The following is a 20,964-nucleotide window of genomic DNA, read 5'->3' on the forward strand; positions in this document are numbered from 1 at the left end:
GCATTTGGGTACTTTTAATGTATGGGCTCCCAACTCAGTTCAGTTGAGATATAGTATGAGATAATATACATTTCAGCACTTCTAGGTACGTATTTTTACTAAAAAGAGAAGAGTTTTGTGAAAACTCAAAAATGAGCTTAACCGATCACGTTTGTTTTAGTTCTATTGAAAGCTTTTACTAAGCTTCATAATAGGATTGAAGCGAAAAAAAATTATCATCTCCACTTTATATGTAGAGAAGGTATCTACCCTAATTTTTATGGTTGAGCTGTGACGAGAGATGTGCCCTAATTTTTATGAGGTATTAAGGCTGCGTTTCCAACCAATAAAATCACTGCACGCTGAGCGAGGAAAACAAATGAAGAGATAATTCTATAAGTTCTTAACAAATACATCCCTCGCAACTTGCGAGAAGTCGCAACACTCGCAACGCATCATCGCACATCTTTGATCAAACGCAGCCTAAGTTTTTATTTTACTTCCTTGTCTGCGTGATTGATTATATACCCACATCAAATTATATATGATTGATAGACAGAGGGATATACACTTATATGTAGACTATGGAACCCTGTAAAGTATCATAAATGGGAAAAAGATCACTTTTAAATTTAATTTTAACAAACAAATTTAGAATATTATCGAGTCCTACTTTAGCTGAAAGCTAGTTTATTTTTTTGACTTTCGCCTAGGTACACATGATTCGGCTTTAGTGTAGGTTCGATGCCAGATGAAGTGCGCTGAGGCCGAGGCGTCAATAATTATGTTCTTAATAATAAATAATAGGCGGTGATCTTGGACACGGCGCGGATAGTACGTCGGTTCCTCTCTCTGCAGCCCTGACCACCGGTAGCTTGGGCCGTGCCCCGCTGCTGGCGGCACCCCAGGTTAGGTTTTTTTTAATGTGTTTATATGTATTTTTTATTGTTTTGTAAGTGTTTTTATATTTTACTTTTATATTCATATTATAAAAACCCTAGCCTAAGAAAAACGATGAATAAAATAATAATAATAAACCTTATTTTTTGCTATTCAATTTGAGCATGGATTACATCACCAGAAGCCTTCAAGCACAAATACCTTGGTGTATGCTGTATGCGGACGATATCGTGCTTATAGCGAAAACGGCGGCTGAACTACAGAAAACCTTGGATATTTGGCTCAGGGAACTGGAGAGGCACGGGTTGCGAATCAGCCGTACAAAAACCGAATATATGGAGTGTGACCTGGGTGGAACAGAACAGCTTTGCTGCAACATAAACATTGAAAATACCGCAATACCCAGAGTCACTCGCTTCAAGTATCTCGGGTCGGTCCTGACAACGGATGCACGAGTCGATGAAGATGTAAGCCATAGGATCAACACAGCCTGGATGAAATGGCGATCATTATCTGGAGTACTTTGCGATACCAGAATGCCCACTAAAACAAAAGGCAAAATCTATAAGACTGCCGTAAGACCGGTCATGTTGTATGGTTCGGAGTGCTGGACTGCACTTAAGAAGCACGAACAACAAGTGCATACGGCAGAGATGAAGATGCTGAGATGGGCAGGTGGGGTAACACGCTTGGATAAAATCCGAAATGAATACGTCAGAGGATCCTTTAAGGTAGCCCCAATAATCGACAAGCTGAAAGAAGGGAGACTCCGCTGGTATGGCCACGTAATGAGAAGGGAGGAGAGCTACTCTGTAAAGACTGTGCTCAACATCAAAACACAGCCCAGGGGAAGAGGCAGGCCACCAGCCACGTGGTGGTCAACTGTCGAGAGGGATCTAAAGGCCCAAGACATTTCGCCAATGACAACCCGGGACAGAAGGTCCTGGCGCCGCTGCACAAGGAGGCCCGACCCCAGATGAACTGGGAATATGGGCAAGGACAAGAAGAAGAAGAATAAACCTTATTTTTTATAATGTGTTTATACTTATTGTTGTTTTTTATGTGTTTTTGTATTTTACTTTTATATTCGTGTTATAAATGACCTAGCCTAAGAAGAAAAATAAATAAATGAACCTTATACATGATTGCTAATTATTAAAAAATGTAGTTAACTAGAGACACAACTTCTCCCTTCATGCAACAGTTTTTGTTAACGACTGTACTTACTTACTTGATGTGGTGGAATACAATTACGTTTGCTTATCTTTCATACATATTCTATCTCGAGTACTCCGTAAGTGTACGTAATATGGAACACTAGATTATATTTCTTTTGTGAGTTATTATAACCCATTTACTGGGATTACCCTTGGAGCCACGTAACGTAAATACTGTTCATCGTTTGATTACACAAAATAATTAAAACGATGAAAGTGGGGCATTATTCATGTTTCCCTACGTTTACAAAACAAATGCAATAAAATAAACAAATACAATGGTGGAACAAAACATAAAATACTTGGATGGTATGCAAACATTTAGGACATTAAAATGGGGGACATTTAATTCGAAGCAAACGCTTTAGCTAATGCGTTGAGGTTGGGCGAAGCAGCAAGTAAAGTGCTTATCCTTTTTGCCAAACAACCCTTTCTTGTATGTAACCCTTTCCTTTAACTTTTTAGTTTGTTCAATCCCTTTCTATTATCCCTTCGGAATTCGGATTGATCTAGACATAATCTAAAAAAAGTCTTTAACTTGTTTCAAAAACTTTGTGTAGATAAGATATCTAATATGTATGTACCTATTTTTTTGTTTGAATATACAATAGATATAGAGGTACCTATGTTTTTTTCTGAATTGAAAAAGAAATTCAAAGTCTTATTGGAAATGGAAATATACAGCCCAACTTTCCAGCAATTCGTAATTGAATAAAAATGGGGCCGTTGGATGGGTAGGGTAATTACACTGGATCTCCATTTGAATTTGCTCTAGAGTTACAAGAAATTAATAGCACTTGATATCATATCTAATGAAGGGAAGAAATAGGTACTAAACCTAATACTCATATGGCTATAAGGTGTGTGTATTTCTTTTTGTTTCCTAGCCGGGCACAGATGGAAATAGGCGCTTCATATAAATAAAGCATTTCCTTTGTTGTCCTCGTCTCGTGTATGGTAGGGGTCACGTGGGGCGGAGACAGATGGGAATAGGTACACCATAAAAAGGTTTAAAATTTAAGTTTAAGGAGTAGGTACTTCGTACGGGAAATACATAAATGAGGATTTAGGCTTCCCTACTTATAAACTAAATTCAGTAAGTAAGAAGGTACATACATTTATTATCCATATTCATAATGCTCACTTTTAAATAACTGAACACGGTACTCATCTGAACCAGTATCGGATTGAATAATTTTACGGTTTAGACTCACTTGTTTTTAGTCACTCGCGCGCCATGTTTCGGACATAGTGAGTTCGTGCTGTGTATCGCTACAAGTGTTAGGTGACTCAAACCTTTAATGTTTTTACCAGGGTGACAGCACGCCAGTAGCGGTGGGAGTGCAGGTGAACCCTCGCACCGGCTCGCGCCTGAAGGCGGAGCTGAGCTGCGACGGCGCGCCCTTGCCGCCGCCCTCGCCGCGCTTCGCCCGGCACAACCACAACCACATGGGTAAGTTCAGGTGACAATAAAACAAACCATGACAGCGGATTTGGTTAGGCGAAGAATCGTGCGCCCAGTCGTGGCGTATCACCTACACCGCGTTACAAAACTTTACGCAGCGCCACCGCTTCGCCTAAAAGTTGTTGAAAAGGTCACAATCGGTTGTACTGAATGTCGAGTGCCTGGGTTGGCAAACCGCAGCTCGCGAGTCACATGCGTACAGCGTAGTCTTTAGAGGTACATATGCGGCTCTGTAAGTCAGCCATAAAATTAACCATTGGCAATTCTTCTCAAAAGTTTACCGACCCCTGCCTTAGTGTGTGTTATATGTTCTTAATATGAAATATACTTATATATCTGTCGTAGCCGTAGGTAAATAGCACTCGCAGCCCGTCATCCATGGAGTAAATTTTTCTCTGGTTATGGGTTTAGCATGCTTCCACTACCTTTCTATAGTGACCCAAGGGTAGATCCAGAAAGCTCTGTGAGCTCCGCGTTAAAAATAGTTGTTTTTGATTTTAACTTCGGCAAAACAACATAATCGGTAAACGGGCCCCATGACGGCCGATACATCAACCATAAACGTTTAATCACTTACCGCTGAGAAGACGATCTTTACGGAGACAAACTGATATATTATCCGTGGATAATATACAGGCGATCAACCGATTTCAGATATTGCAACATAGGAATATCCCATATTTTTCAAATACAGCCAAAATTAATCCGTTATTAGCCGAGGGCTGGCGAAGATAATCATATCTATCTGAAAAGCTAAAGGTATCAAAGTTTTATACATCCAGAGAAATAAAAGTTACTGCAAGAATTCTTAGGTAGATAGATAGCTTAAGCTAGAAGACAAACTGCTAACTTTCAAGTTTTATCAGTTGTTTGTCAGTTCAATTGATTGGTAATATCGTTGATCAGTATTTTATTAAAGAGATATTTATTATAGAAAAGTAGTAATTTAAGCAAAATCGTACGTCGTATTTTTATTTATTTATTTAAACTTTATTGCACAGTAAAAAATATACAATGACAAAAGGCGGACTTAATAACACACGGCATTTTCTACCAGTCAACCTTTAGGCCAAACAGCTTTAAGCTATATATAGTATTTTGATAGTTAAACTAATTGCGCTATAATTATACGGCGTCAAATATAATGCGGTAACCTGAAACCGCATTATATTTGACGCCGCATTTTAAATGTATGGCACAATACAGCGACATTTATTTCCTTACTGACACACATTTTTCTTAGACCTAACAAAATAGTTTGTATGAATAATTTAGTCGTTATTCTTTATATTTTTAATTCGAACTAATCCATTATTCTAGTCACGACTCATTAACCAATATTATTAAAGAACTCTTTGAAACAATTTTCATAATAGTTCGTGGGTTTATTCCTTTATCCATTTAATGACGTAGGTACCCACCTTGCAGAAGATCTTAATTAATTTTAATTCACCGACAGCGAAGTTTTGCTTCATCCAGAGCTAATGAAGAATGTATACATTAACTTAACATTCATTAAGTTTCATCGAGGCTCATTTAACCCTAAACTTTGCTTGTTAGTTTTATTGTTTAGCATTGAAAGAATTTGTGTAACTATTTGTTCTTAACTTCGATTCTTCCCGGAAGTCAGACGCACGCACGAGGAATTTAGACGATTTAAGGATTAGGCGACTATCCCGTGTGTAAGTTTTTTACCTTTCCCAAAGCGTGTCTAACATAACAAGGATCCAATTTATCGGGAGAAAAACACGCGACGTGGTAGCCATTTAATTCGATGCATTTTTGATTAGTGGCAGTGTCACGGACACTAGTTACTTGTCTCTAAAAATATCAAATGATATGGGGCCTATTTAACTTATCAAAGTATAGGCCGTGACGCACTAATTTCCACACAAACTAAGTGTATGTTCGGTAGTTCGTTTGATTTTAATGAAGAATTTAGACTAGAAATAATATCTAAAACTATCCTTTACTAAAATATAGTGCTGTATCTACCATTCATTTCCTCTCTTATATTGTAAGCATTCATTGATATCTAATACCAGCATATCTTGATTGATTGCGACCTCGCTTATGGAAAGACTTGTTTTTTTTAATAGAGAGGGAAATTATGTGTTCAGTCTGTGAAAACAGCCCTCTTCCCACTCCAATATTGATGTAACGTGTTGAAATAAGGGTATAATCGCAATGTTCTAGGCTATTTTTATTTTCGCTTAAATTGTGTATGTTTCTAGTGAATAGTAAAGTTGTAATGTTGTTTTTGGTAAAGGTGTAGTTTTGAATATTTTGGTGAAAATTTTATTATGTAACTTACCTATATGATATTTATTATACCGGGTATATTCTTTTATGGGCTTAAATGACCAGTTTAACGAGTTCGGAACGGGCGAATTCAATATTTGCGGTCAATCATCCTAATGTACCTTTATCTCCACTATTTGCACACATTTTCTAACAATGTGGTTAACAGCAGGAGCGATGGGTGCACAGAGTGACGCGAGCACCGAGGCCTGTCCGACAGCGTGCGTCCGCTGCGCATGCTGCGGCTGCACGCTGCGCGAGGCCGCCGCGCGCCACGAGCAGCGGGTCGCCGCTAACGAGCGCCTCGAACGTGCCAATCTTGAGTGGAAACAGGTCAGCTACTTACTTTAACAGCAGGAGCGATGGGTGCACAGAGTGACGTGAGCACCGAGGCCTGTCCGACAGCGTGCGTCCGCTGCGCATGCTGCGGCTGCACGCTGCGCGAGGCCGCCGCGCGCCACGAGCAGCGGGTCGCCGCTAACGAGCAACACAGAGACGTAGTACCGGGGCCTCCAACAGCGTGCGTTCGCTGCACATGCCGAGACTGCGTACTACGCGAGGCCGCTGCGCACCACCACACTGGGTCGCTTCCAACGAGTGCCTTGAACGCATCCATCTTGATTGGAAACAGGGTGCCTAGCCAATATGACATTCGATTGCAGAAAACGAAACGAAACTCTACGATTTTCATAAACTATTTGAGTTTATCTTATTTGGTTTAGTTTTCTGCAATCGATTGTCATCTTGGTTAGGCCAGGGGTCAGCTACTTATTTGATTGTAGGTAAATCTTGCATGGGAACAGTTTTGAATTATTCACGGTTAGTTTCACCAGAGTTATATCGACCGGGATATACAAAAGGTGCCTAATTACGGTTCATATCCTGGTCGATACAAGTCTTGCATGGGAATGTTTTCTCATCGCTGGAGTCTATGAAGTTACTACAGGTTTCATTTGATCGTTATCTAGGTATGGACATATACTTCGTTATCTACCACATGCGTATGAAACTATTAAGTAAAATAAACGTGGGTTTAGAGAGGTAGTCGATGTCAAAAAGAACAAAGGCGCTTTGTTGGTTTTCGCAAAACGTCAGTTAAACCCATATTTAGGATGATCTTTACACAGCTTAACGTCATATTGCTCTCCCATACATTCCGATAACGTGGGTGGATAATAGAAAAAGTTATACTTTGCTACGTTGCTTCTTGTTTAGAAACTATAATAAAGTAATACGCTTTTTAGGGCTCCGTACCCAAAGGGTAATAACGGGACCCTATTACTAATAGGATAAGAGTAATAACGGGACTCTGCTGTCCGTCTGTCTTTCGGTCTGTCTGTCCGTCTGTCTGTCACCAGGCTGTATCTTATGAACCGTGATAGCTAGGCACTTGAGATTTTCACAGATGATGTATTTCTGTTGCCGCTATAACAACAAATACTAAAAACAGAATTTAATAAATATTTAAGTAGGGCTCCCATACAACAAACGTGATTTTTTTTTGCCGTTGTTTGCGTAACGGTACGGATCCCTTCGTGCGCGAGTCCGAGTAACACTTGGCCGGTTTTTATGAGATATATACATGTTATAAATTTTAATGAAATTGCAATCTTGAAGAAACATAAATTAATATAATGAACAAACTTTTGTAAGTATCAAAGCAAACTTGATTGACAAAATTAGGACAGAATCTATGCAGAGTCACGATAGTTTTTTAATAAGACTTTGTACAACGGGTCCTTTATTTCATTAGTAGTTAAGTGCTTGTACTTATATTACTTTTGCATAAGCAAAGAAGCTGCAATATTTTATTTTTAAAGTACCTAAGTTTTATTTGAGATTAATAATGGTTCCTTACTGAATACTTCAAACCTTTTGCTTTTGCTTTCTTGAAACAAGGGGAGGTTTTCATAAAGTCCACTACTTTTAACGTAAATATGAGATATAAGGAAAATAATAACAATAGTGGTCACAAAAGAAATAAAGACCTTTGATAAGATTGTGTAGCGAATTTTCCTGCTAAATATATTCAGGGACAAAGTTGTGGTGGTGACCAGATATAACGGGAGACGAAGTTGAAACGAAAAATATTAAACTGTGCTCCGACCTATCTATAATTTGTATTCTCTTTATTTATTTTTCGTCTTAAGTTAGGTTATTTATAAAATGAATATAAAAGTAAAATATAAAAACACTTACAAAACAATAAAAAATGCATATAAACACATTATAAAATACCTAACCTAGGGTGCCGCCGGCAGCGGGGTAGGGCCCAAGCTGCCGGTGGTCAGGGCTGCAGAGTGAGGAACCGACGTACTATACGCGCCGTGTCCAAAATTACCGCCTTCTGCATCTGACCCTTGATCCAATCCCATTAATTTGTATTATTATTGTAGGTATTAAATATTTGTATTTTAAAGTTATTTTTCTTTTCACATCAAAAACATAAGTTTCTAGGTTCGCGTATATTTTTAACAACACTTTAATGGCGTCACATACACAATAATTCAAAATTCATAAATGTGACAAAATATAATTTCCCGATGCAGTAATAAAGTTTGACAAGGGTGATATCTGAATACACCCCTGATTTCAGTGGATTTCACCCTTATTTTATTCAATAACTTAAACGCAAGTCAATCAGCTTGAGTATTTTGCAGCCCTGAATCTGCTTCATCAATTACACGACGTTTCAGCAGGAATTGACGGTTATGCATGTCGCACTTAATTAATGAACAGCGTCGTCGGATATTGCCGGCGCGTCACGGTACTCACGACAGCTGTAAATTTACTAATTATCATCTTGAAACCGTATCTAACATAACGGTATTTAGGAAAGTAAACCCTAGTAGGACTGGTTTTATAAAAAATATAGTTCGATTTGTACTCGAAAAATTATGTAAACATGAAAATTTAGATCTCATGCAGCGTTAAAGTGACATTCCATTTCCAACTGCAGCTACAATACTGTTCATTTTCTATGGAAATTGACAATGACAGCGACGCGTTTCCATAGTAAAATGAACAGTATTGCAGCTGCAGTTGGAAATGGAATGTCACTCTTAGGGTAACATTCCATCTCTAACCGCAGCTGCATTACTGTCAATTTTACTATGGAAATTGACAATGACAGCGACTAGTTCAGTACCGGTAGTGCAGCTGCGGTTAGAAATGGAATGTTACCATCAGGATTTGGTAAGTTAATGAACCATAATATGGCTTTAATAATCATCAATACTACCATACATCCCTGGCTATAAATAAAATAGTTAAATATTTATAAAAAGCTACTTGAGCATAAAATTATTAATTTATTGACCTCGTAAGTCCCCGTGTACTTACCTGACCTACATGTACAGTCAGCAAAGAAAGTGGTCTACCACTTTTCGACTCTATCACCTGATTGATAGAGTCGAAAAGTGGTTGACCACTTTCTTGGCTGACCGTACAAGTACCCACAAATGAACTTCGAGTTTTGAACTCATACAGAAATACTTAAAGGAAGTATACATTTCGAGTTCATTCATTCGTCTTTCATATAAGGTCCCCCAAAAGCCGTATAGTTATTTAGTTTCTAAAAACCACGTATCAAAACGACTATGAACCAAGAGGATAGATCTAAATACAAGTATACCATATACAAGTATACCTAAGTACAAGTAGATGCGTACCCCCACGTGACTCAGTAGTAATTGACGTTTGACTCCCTCGCTTGAAAATCTATCCTTGACATTTTGATTAATCGGAACACTCCACGGAGTTAGGGTAGGTACTGCAAAATGTTCGAAACTCGAACAACTTCTCGAAAAAAGTTGACTAAAACGCAACCAGTCGTTTTTACACGTAACCGTTTTATTTCAAGCTGTGAAGTAAATCTGCTAAATTGGATTGGAACACGAAGTTAAATGAAAATGAAGACAGTATTTGAATCCGGGGAAGCGTTCAATAATTGATGGGCCTAGCAAATAACACCACCCGATCTGGCCTTGTTGTCTTTAAGGGGCTATTTGGCATTAGGAAGAAAATCCCGATTCAATAATTGTCAATCTATTTATTCGTGTTCTCAGGGCCATTATAGGATATTTAAAGCTGTGCAAATTATCGTGTTACCATAAGCTTCCTCAATTAACACAATTTCATCATGCTATCGAATATATGAAGCGGGTAGGTAAGTATTTATAGAAATTATAGAATTTTGTATATATGTACCTATAATTTTCTAATCTAAGATGTTAATTTGTGACGTTCCACTTCAAAAGGTACCTTATGGCGGCCGGCGCTTACGTCGCATAGCGCTGCAATAATATTGGAGCGACGTTAATAATAGCGTAAGCGCCAACCGCTATACCTTTAACCGTGGGACGTCACATTTAACATGCCAATATTCTTAAGAATCCATGTTTGTCTATGGTGAAACTACGTGCTTACAGCATTTTTACGGCCTTATTCATAAAAAAATCTATAATAGAGCCTTGAACGACATTTTATGGCCTAGCTCGGAAATATCACTGCGGTTGCGTCTAGTTAGGTACCTACCACCTTCTCATTTTTACATTTTGTAAAACATCGGTTCATTCAACCACAGACTTACGAGTATTTAAATTAATTCATCATCATCATCATCATCATCAGCCTACTCTCGTCCACTGCTGGACATAGGCCTCTCCTATTGCACGCCATTGAGCACGATTTGCGGCAACTCTGATCCAGCTCTTGCCAGCCGCCTTGCGAAGGTCATCGCTCCATCTAGTCTGAGGGCGTCCTACGCTACGCTTTCCGATGCGCGGTCTCCACTCGAGAACTCGTCTACCCCAACGGTTATCGGTTCTACGGCTAATATGACCGGCCCACTGCCACTTCAGCTTGCTAATCCGGTGGGCTATGTCGACGACTTTAGTTCTCTGACGGATGACTTCATTTCGAATACGATCCCTCAGAGAGACTCCGAGCATAGCCCTTTCCATAGCTCGCTGAGCGACTTTGAATTTATGAACCAGTCCTACCGTGAGTGTCCACGTTTCGGCTCCGTATGTCATCACGGGCAGGACGCACTGATTGAAGACTTTTGTCTTCAGACTCTGTGGGATTGACGACGTGAAGACTCGACGCAGCTTCCCATATGCTGCCCAGCCCAGCTGTATCCTTCTATTCGACTCTTTCTCGAAGTTGTTCCGTCCTAACTGCAGTATTTGCCCGAGGTAGACGTATTCCTGAACAACCTCGAGAACAGCCCCTTGTACTGCAATAGGTCCCGGAGCAACACGTTCGTTGAACATAACTTTCGTTTTGTCCAAATTCATCCGGAGACCTATGCGTTGAGAAGAATCAGCTAGACCGGTCAGCATATGCTCTAAATCCTGCAACGTCTCAGCCATTATAACGATGTCGTCGGCAAATCGCAAGTGTGAGATGTATTCGCCATTAATGTTAATACCATGTTCCTTCCAGTCGAGCGTTTTAAACATATCCTCCAAAGCATTTGTGAACAATTTGGGGGATATCACATCCCCTTGTCTCATACCACGATGCATGGGGATAGGCTTAGTCTGCTGGTTTTGGACTTGGACGGCCATGGTAGCTGCGTTGTACAGACATCTCAACACTTGGATATATCGCCAGTCGACTTGGCATCGCTGCAGGGAATCCAGAACAGCCCAGATTTCAATGGAGTCAAAGGCTTTCTCATAGTCCACAAATGCTAAGCACAGGGGCCGATTATACTCTTCAGTCTTCTGTATGATCTGCCGCACTGTGAAGATGTGGTCTATGGTGCCGTATCCTCCTCGAAATCCGGCCTGCTCCGGTGGCTGAAATTCGTCGAGTCTTCGTGCTAGGCGGTTCGTGATGACCCTCGAAAACAGCTTGTAGATGTGGCTTAGGAGCGAAATAGGTCGGTAGTTCTTCAATAGGGACTTATTTCCCTTTTTGAAGAACAGCACGACAACACTCCTACTCCACACCTCTGGAGTTCTCCCATCGAAGAGAACGGCGTTAAAGATGTTCTGGAGCTCCTTCAGTGCAGGTTTGCCTCCCGCTTTCAGAAGCTCAGTTGTGACGCCGTCCTCGCCTGGGGCTCTTCCATTTTTAAGCTGTCTGAGGGCCATCTCGATTTCGTCAGTGCTGATTTCTGGCAAGTCTTCGGTAAAGTGGCGGATTAATGTGGCTCTCGAATCCTCATTTTCGGAATCTGGTTGAGATGCATGCGAAGCGTATAGCTGGCCATAGAAGGATTCGATTTCAGAGAGAATCCCCGACCGGGACGATACAACAGCCCCACCGGTTGTGGTCAGCTTCGTCAGGTGGCTTCTTCCAAGGGACTGGACAAAAACTTTTGACCCCCGATTCTGCTCAATCGCTTGCTCAATGAAGCGTGTATTGGCGCACCGGAGGTCACGTCGTACTAGTTTGCCAATCCTCTTGTTTAGAGCCCGTCGCTGTGACGAAGTGGCAGGTGGGTCTTCCCGTCGTACCTTCATAAGCCTGAGGGTTTCCTCCGAAAGCTTCGACCTCCCGGCTTTACGCCGTACTTCGCAAAATCTCGTACCTTCATCCCTGAGGATTCCAACCACATTTTTGAGGGTCTGGTTTATATCAACGGCATTTGTGCTTTCCACGGCAGCGAATCGGTTCTCCAGGTTTGACTGGAATGCTTCAGATCCTACCATGGTTTGGAGCAGGCTAGGTCGGAGCCTGGACTTCATCAAACGGACACGTTCGAGCTTATAATTGATATTCAGAGAGCCTCTAACAAGTCGGTGATCACTACCGGTGTTAAACCTGTTGATCACTGAGACGTCTCTGAATATATGCTTTTTGTCGGTTATGATGAAGTCGATCTCGTTTTTTGTCATAGTATCGGGGCTCCGCCATGTCCACTTCCTTTGGGACTTTTTCTTGAAGAACGAATTCATCAAGAAAAGCCCCTCTCTCTCGAGGAAGTTGACAAGCATTTGCCCCCTATGATTCCGGCTACCAAAACCATGGGATCCTACTACCGACTCGCTGCAATTCTGTACTCCCACTTTAGCGTTGAAATCACCCATGACAACGTTGAAGTGGGCCTTGGTGGTGCGATGTAGGGCCTTCGATATGTCATCGTACATATCTTCCACTTCTTCGTCCGTGTGTGTCGAGGTCGGTGCGTAAACCTGTACCACCTTGAGGCTGTATCTCTCATTGAGCTTAATTACGAGGTACGCAACCCTGCTCGACACACTCGACATTTCCACGACGTTGTCACAGAGGGCTTTGTTTACCAGAAACCCTACGCCACCTTGGGATAGCTGGTCTCCCTCTCGAAAGTACATAAGGTGACCCGATTCGAGGGTTACTGTGTCCTCCCCCTGTCTTCGGACTTCGCATAATCCCAGAATGTGCCACCTTATCCTTCCGAGTTCTTCTTCGAGTTGTGCCAGGTGCTCATCCAGCCGTAGCGTGCGTCCGTTGTACGTCGCCAAGGTCAGTTGTTTGTGGCGGCCTTCCGTCACCCGGCGATTCTTCGCACCCCCTACCCTACCGTTACCGAGACCGCCGCCGTGGTCCCGGACGACAGGGCGACCGGGAACTGGGGGCCGTGGTTTTTGGTGTGCTTCCATGGAGGCTTTGCCCATAATCGCCACGCTGGGCAGGCGGGTTGGCGATCGCAGAGCGTAACATATCGCACCAGTGTCGCTGCTGCCCGACACTGGTCTGTTGGATTTTGCTACGCTTGTTTACAAATGGTTATACCGCCATCAGTCGGTCCAGAGCCTCGTCTGTTGTCCGGCAGGATGCACCACGAGCAGGTGAGGTTGGTGGGAGCTCTGAGGTGATATTTGTTCTCCCTTACATCCCCTCCCTCCCTTCACGAAGATAAGATGTACTAAGGTATTGAATAACGCCCGTCTGCGACTACATGATCTATAAAAGTGACTCATAACTTCTCTTTTCGACCGTAAGTGAGACAAGAGAGTTAAGAAGCGATTGCGAGTAACGGAGCTATAAAAGAGTTTTTATCGCCTGTTTAGAACCTTAAGTGAAAATTGCAGCTGCTTATTACTCATATAGATGTTAAGGTGGTAGAATTCACTTGAGCTATAACACTAGCTGCTTAAGATCCATTATAGCGGCCAAAACGGCTACTGTGGATCTTAAAGCTATACATGGACCTCTTAAAGACCTTGATGTCACCAGAGCCTGTAAGCTTAGAGTATATAGCTATTCTACAGCCGTTATATGTCTTTAGGTGATAAAATAAGTGCTAAGTGTCGCCTAATTGTTTGTTGGGTAGTTTTAACCATGGAAAACGCATTTTCGCTTAAAACGGATTTTACTTACTTTATTTAAGTTGCCGCATTTAAGATACTTAATTTTATTCAATGTGTAATTTATCATTGTTATTAAACTTGATAATTAAAAATTATTAGTTAAAAATGACAATTCACAGTTTTACTGTTGTCTATTGTTGTCTATTGTTGATGGTGATCTTACCCAAAATTGTGTGAGTCGCATATGACGGTACCCACTCAATCACCAGTATCACGAGTATAATATAATAGTATTCATAGTACATATATTAATCTGCTGTATTACCTAACCCTTTGCCTATGTACTTATGATTGTTTTAATGTAATAAATTTTTGGACTACTATTGGTGGCTCACAGAAACATTTCATTCAGTTTACAAAACATTGTAATAGGAATAATTTGGCCAAGTCCGAGATAACTCGAGGCATTTAGTGTTCCGTACGGCTACCATCAGTTTGGCATTGACATAAACGATATCGTGAACGTAATTTACTTCCTATAGGTATATCTCTTTCGCACTAATATGTCAGTACGAGCGAGATGCATAGAAAGTAAATTACGTTCACGCCCACGGTAGCGTTTATGTCAATGCCAAACTGATGGTAGCCGTACTGCTCGCATCGTTACATTTTACAGGGGTTGTTTGCCTGTTTTTAGGATACCGTATTCAACTACACACACAGAACAATAGTACAAAGTGTCTAAGTGCGAAGGCCGAAGGCCGAGCTTTAGCAAAATGTCATCGCTTTAGCACAGAGCAATAGTACAAGTGTCTAAATATGAAGGCCAAAGGCCGACCTCCGCGTAGCCCGAAGGCCCGAAGCGTCCAGGATGTCAGTGCTTTAACGCAGAACAATAGTACAAGTGTCTAAAAGCGGAAGCCGAAGGCCGAGCTCCGCGTAGGGCCGAAGGCCCGAAGCGTCCAGGATGTTAGTACTTAAACACAGAACAATAGTATAAGTATCTAAATGCGAAGGCCGAAGGCCGAGCTCCGCGTAGGACCGAAGGCCCGAAGCGTCCAGGCTGTCAGTTCTGTGTTTAACCACTGACATCTTGCAGGCTTCGGGCCTTCGGCCCTACGCGGAGCTCGGCCTCCGGCCTTCGCATTTAGACACTTGTATTAATTACCTGTGTTTAGAACTGACCTCCTGGATGCTTCGGGCTTTCGGCCCACTGCGACTTCAGCCTTTGGATCTTGCGACTTAGACACTTGTACTTAAAAATACTTGGAAAAGTTACGGGAGGCGCGCGTCTGTCGGACGCTTCGGATCTTCGAATCGCTCCTTCGGCCTTTGCATTTAGTTAGATTCTTGTACTATTGCTTTGTGTTTGAATACCGAAGTCGAGCATCTCGCGAATGCTTGATGTATTATAATAATTTAGAGTAAGGCCAAGCGCGCACCACGATTTTTTGTCCTGCGATAATTTTGTCGCAGAAATGCAACGTATGTGTTTATATGTTAGTGCGCGCATATGCGACAAAAAAATTGCAGCGATTTTAAAATTGTGATTTGTCACATTTTTCCGCGATTGTCGCAAAGTGATTGCAGCATGCGGAGTTGTATGGCCCCGCGCGCACTATGATAATAAAATCGCACCCCGGCCGGACCTCAGTCGGCATTTCGCTCTCCAAACCCCAACATCTCGGCACCTGCATCTCCAATGGAGTCTCAAAATGAGACGCTAGATGTTGACCATTTAATTATGGAAATAGACGGGGATCACCTTTGTGTTATAAATGCTCAAAGTCATACAGCAACGCATCACGTTTCATGACAAGCGACTGGTACGAAATCCATGTTGAGAATGAACAAATCGTCGACTTTTTCATCGCAGTGCGCGCAGTGAATTTTCTGCGATATACTTAGGGTCTCCCCTGATATATCGACGCGCATTCGGCAAAGCCGATAGGAAAAAGCTTTATGTCCACGCAATAAGAGCGAAAAAGCCGTCGACGCGTCGGCAGGCGCCGGCCGATGCGAGCCGAGCCGAACGACGACTTTTTCGCTCTTATTGCGTGGACATAAAGCTTTTTCCTATCGGCTTTTGCCGAATGCGCGTCGATATATCAGGGGAGACCCTTAAACTAATAACGCATAGACAGATAGTCCCCATACGGCTAACCTGCCAAAAGTGAAGCCGAAACACGATCGATGTGTGCGTGGAACGCTCGTGTTTTACGCTCAGCAAACACACACATATATACAAAATATGTTGCCAGTATTCATTTACTTCTCTCAAAGTAGAGGAATTTTAACAACATCCACACTTGGTTATTAATAATTTGGAAGTGTGTAGATTCGGTTTTGTAGCAAAAGCTTTTTGTTTATTTCGGGATTTGTTGCATTTCTGTACTTTGTGAAATAAGGATTAAATAAATAGCTGATAAGTTTTTACTATTTTTATTTATTTAACAAATGTGCATAAAATAATAAGAATAAATTTAAATAGGACAGAGCATATTCGACTGTGTTTAGTCCATTTCCAATGTTTCCATATTGCGTCATTCCGATCAGTCATAAACTGAAACGAACATGACACAAAATAAAAATGAGAAAAAAGTAAATACTTACCTAAATAATTAGCTTAATTATAATTTTCTATAATTATACAATGAAATTTAATTGAGCGTATTTATTTTAGAATGTAGACGCCATGTCCCATTTGGAGGAAAAAATATTCACTACACTGGCAACATTTAGAAGAAATGGCGGCTGACGAAAATTTGGATTTTTGTATTTACGATTATGTAAAAATATCACATTAATCTCGATACTTACGCGTGAAATGCAATATCAGGCGGTTTGTTTTTATTATATGATGTGTTGTGACACCCATTCACTGTACAAACAACCATCTTTCCTGTAGTTTTTGAATTTTAAACGGGAGGTGTACACATACCGATTTGACTTTGAGTACTGCGAGGGCCGTTCGAATACGATGATACGAGTGTGACGTGACACGTGACGTCGCACTTCAAATGGCTTCACTGGGGGTGTACGAACTAGGAATCTACGCCTTATAAATCTATGGCGATATATTACAGCGCGATTCTAAAATCGTGTCGCAAAAAATAATATCGTGGTGCGCGCTTGGCCTATAATACCTTAAATGTATACTCCTTCAATTTGAATTTAGAACTCATTATTATATTTTATTTGATTTTGTTTCTAGTTCTATGCCATATATATAGACTTTAATATTATTTAGAACTGCTAAAAAACAAGATCGGCTTACTTTAAATATTTCGTCAATTTTACCTTTGTTTCTAAAAACTGTGATATTTAACTGTCATATACGTACTATTAATGCCTTCCAAAATTATTTTCTCGTAACAGGACTGAGGGGCTACCGCGAAAACCGAAATTCGCAATTTGCGGGGATCTTTCTCTTTTACTCCAATGAAGGCGTAATTAGAGTGACAGAGAAAAATGCTCGCAATTTGCGAACTTCTATTTTCGCGGTTATAGCCCTGAATCTTGTTGCTCACCGATCCGTTCAAAAATATACATAAGTACTGAATATAATTAATAGTTATTATAATTATACAATTGATACAGAAATGTAATGGTACTTAATGAAAAGGTATATTGTGTATATTGTTTCGACGAATCAGATACTCTCAATAAAATCTATACATGAGGCCAAAGCTGTTCATAAATATTAAATGACTTTATTATCTCTATACGCCTTACTAACTCTATGTGTCCTATTGTGGAAAAAAAAACACAACGACAGTCAAGAACGGAATTCTTAATTTGAATTTTTCAGATTCGTGAGATGCCTAGTCCATTGGTTGGAAAGCCCGTGCGAAATTGAAACTTATTTGCAATATAATAAGGTCGTATTTTGTAGATCTCTCTCATACTTATAGTAGGCTATTGAGATAAAATTAAATATCCCACAAAAATAAGCAAGCAGAATTAAACTTTGTGTCAAAGACATAAGTCATAAATTTGAATGCCAAAGTTTTAACTTAGGATGTTTCTCGCCTAATATGAATTGACCAGTGTAAGCATCAGTTAGCTAGCCCTAAGCAACCAAAGGTCAAGCTGTAGTTGAAAAACTAATAAAGATAAAGTTAAGCTGATAATTTTCCCGCCGTCTCCATGCTTCTTTAAGTTGGGTATTGACTGGTCAGCTGCCTGTTAGCTATAGTTTTCGCGAAAATCGCCAGGACAGAGGTGAAAATTTTTGTATGAAAACTTGCAACTTTAAATGCATTTTTTGACGAAACTATTGCAGTCTAAAATGAAGTCAAAATCAGTCCATCGACTCAATTTTTTGCAAGCTTTCTAATGGTACCCCACACGATTCTTACAAATGAAAAAATTTTCAGCCTACCCCTCTCAACCCCCTAAATTTCCCCCTTTAATAAGAAATAAGCAGTTTTGACTTATTTACAATATGAGTGGTGGTAATTGCTATAACTGTTCCAAATTTTAGGTATCTATGTCAAACGGTCTCTGAGAAAAACGTATTTAACTGATTTGCAAGACCGAAGTGATCCCATAAGTGTTCCGTAAACAAAGTTTTGTACGGAACACTAAAAATGATTGGCTCTTATTAGAACAGTTTTATCTTACACCTTTATAGAAAATATAATCGTAATGTGTACGGTACGGCTGTTGGCAGGTGGCAGTGGTGGCGGACCGGGCGCTGCTGGCGGTGTTCGTGCTGGTGACTGCCATATCCACGGCGGCCATCCTCCTGCCCCAGCTCACCAACCTGCACGTCGGAAACACGCCCTTGAAACCACCCACTTAGAACACAATTTCAAATGTTTCGGAAACAAACTTTTGTGCCAACGAATAATTATTACCCTATGGTCAAAATTGTGCCAATGATTATTTTCATAACTTATTCAAGTAAGTGAATCCTCGATTCAACTTAAAGTTTTAAACGTTTACTATAACATCGGCCAAATCATGATATCGATAACATTTGGCTTAACTTTAAAAATATATTAAATTGTTTTATTTATCTGCCCTTTTGACAAAAAAATATTAAAGATTTAGTACAAGATGTACACGATTTATTAAAATAATGTGTAAAAAACGTTTATCATTTTACTTTCCGTAAAATGAGTTGTGCCAATATTATAAAATGTCAATTATTTAACTAAATGTTCATTAGGTTGAATAGTGTAAAATTTGTATGTTATAGGCGATGGCATTAAAGCTAGCTATTACTGTTTATACTTTGATTTATCTTATATTGAATCTTCGCCATTATATTAGCTTGTAAATACACTTACCAGATATCATATCACACAATTAACAAACAACAAAGTACACAAACAATGCAATCACTGACATTACTCATAATTGTTCAAATTAGTTTTCATTTTAAGATTATATTGATAATCAGTGGAGACACTTTAGAAATTGATGTTAGTTGTTGAAACATAATATTATAAAAACTAGTGTATGCTCAAGGTTGTTGCCAAATAAGATAATTAAAAACGAAAGTGTAAATAAGTATGATTAAGAAAGTTACAATAATATGTTATTGTATTTTAAGTGTAAAAAGTGAGAAATAAATTTATTGATATTATTTGAGTGTTGTTATTCAATCTGTTATATTTCGTTTATCGTCAAAATTAGTAAAAACGAGTTTTATCTGGGTGCAAACTAGTTTTCACTGAAATAAATTAATGAACAATTAGTCACAACTAGTTTTCACCAAGACACGTTGGCAAAACTAGGTTTGACTAAAAATCCCAGTTAAAATAAGTCTTCACCGAGGCCTGAGGGAAGACTATTTTAATTAGTGGAAACGCGTTTTCACTGAGTCGATGCGGAAAATTAGGTTTAACTAGGGAACATGTATTTTCACTTAAAATGTTTTTTACGGTAACATCTGTAACTACTGATATGAGTCGATTTTGATGAATTCAGTGACAAACGAATCCTTTGTAGCATCTGGGTAGCCTATGTATAGGTAGGCAAGTAAGTAGCCTACTCGATTATTCAAATCGACTCCTAAAAAAAAGAGGAAGAGCGTGAAAATACCAAAGCCCGATTAAAGCTCTAAAGCCCTTTACTTGTTTCTTACGAGTATTAATGGCTTGGTCTGATCACGACTTTGTAGATGAGAAAACTTCTCTTTGGTGCAATAAAATGCCACAAATTTAAACAATCTTCTAGAACGTAAATTTATGTCAACCGAATAAAATTTAATTAAACTGACGTGACGAGAGATGGTACTTCTTGAATAATATGCAATATAAAAATGCAAGTGGTAAAATTAAATGTCATGAAATTTTGAAACTTTGCGCAGATGATTTGTGATGTTACGTGCTTTGGCTGGTGAGTAGAATTAGTGGAAATTCTTGCCAAATGCGTGCCGTACCTGACGTGGTTAAGATTAAGAGTTGCAGATAAGTTACAACTTGTACACTGCAGTTATGTTGCAACAACTGAAATATACAATTATGAATCTACATTTCTACAATTTTCGGTAAACTTTTGAATATATTTTGGAATAGAATCAAATAATGTTTGGACTAACGTAAAACTTTACAGTTAACATGGCAGTAGTACCTAAAGTATAAACTAGAGATAGAATTGAATGCTTACTTAAAATAGTTTAAATATAAAGATATGATAGGTATGATATTAAAATATGATATGATTTCTAGATACGACGTCAGCTGGTTGTACCGGAGCAACTGCCGTGCCGTGAGTCATGTATTGAAACTTATTCAATTATTTGGGAGTACTGTGACAACTTGCCCGGGCTGCTCTTGAAAGCTAGGATTTACTTTAACAGATTCGCTTTATACTTACATGGATTTCAACAGTACTTTGACGA

General features: G+C 39.8%; 1 protein-coding gene across 1 annotated transcript in view; it reads left to right on the forward strand.

The window, feature by feature from the left end:
* Positions 1–18,988, forward strand: part of LOC134680197 (neuronal acetylcholine receptor subunit alpha-10-like) — an 81,422-nt gene extending 62,434 nt beyond the window's left edge. Inside the window, exons 8-10 of the mRNA XM_063539278.1 lie at positions 3,411–3,549; positions 6,032–6,195; positions 18,784–18,988. Of these exons, the coding sequence (XP_063395348.1) occupies positions 3,411–3,549; positions 6,032–6,195; positions 18,784–18,915 (435 nt within the window). The 3' untranslated portion in view covers positions 18,916–18,988. The remainder of the gene's footprint in view (positions 1–3,410; positions 3,550–6,031; positions 6,196–18,783) is intronic.
* The last annotated feature ends 1,976 nt before the right edge of the window (positions 18,989–20,964 follow it).

This window comes from Cydia fagiglandana, chromosome 3 (assembly GCF_963556715.1).
Source record: "Cydia fagiglandana chromosome 3, ilCydFagi1.1, whole genome shotgun sequence".
Taxonomy (NCBI): domain Eukaryota; kingdom Metazoa; phylum Arthropoda; class Insecta; order Lepidoptera; family Tortricidae; genus Cydia; species Cydia fagiglandana.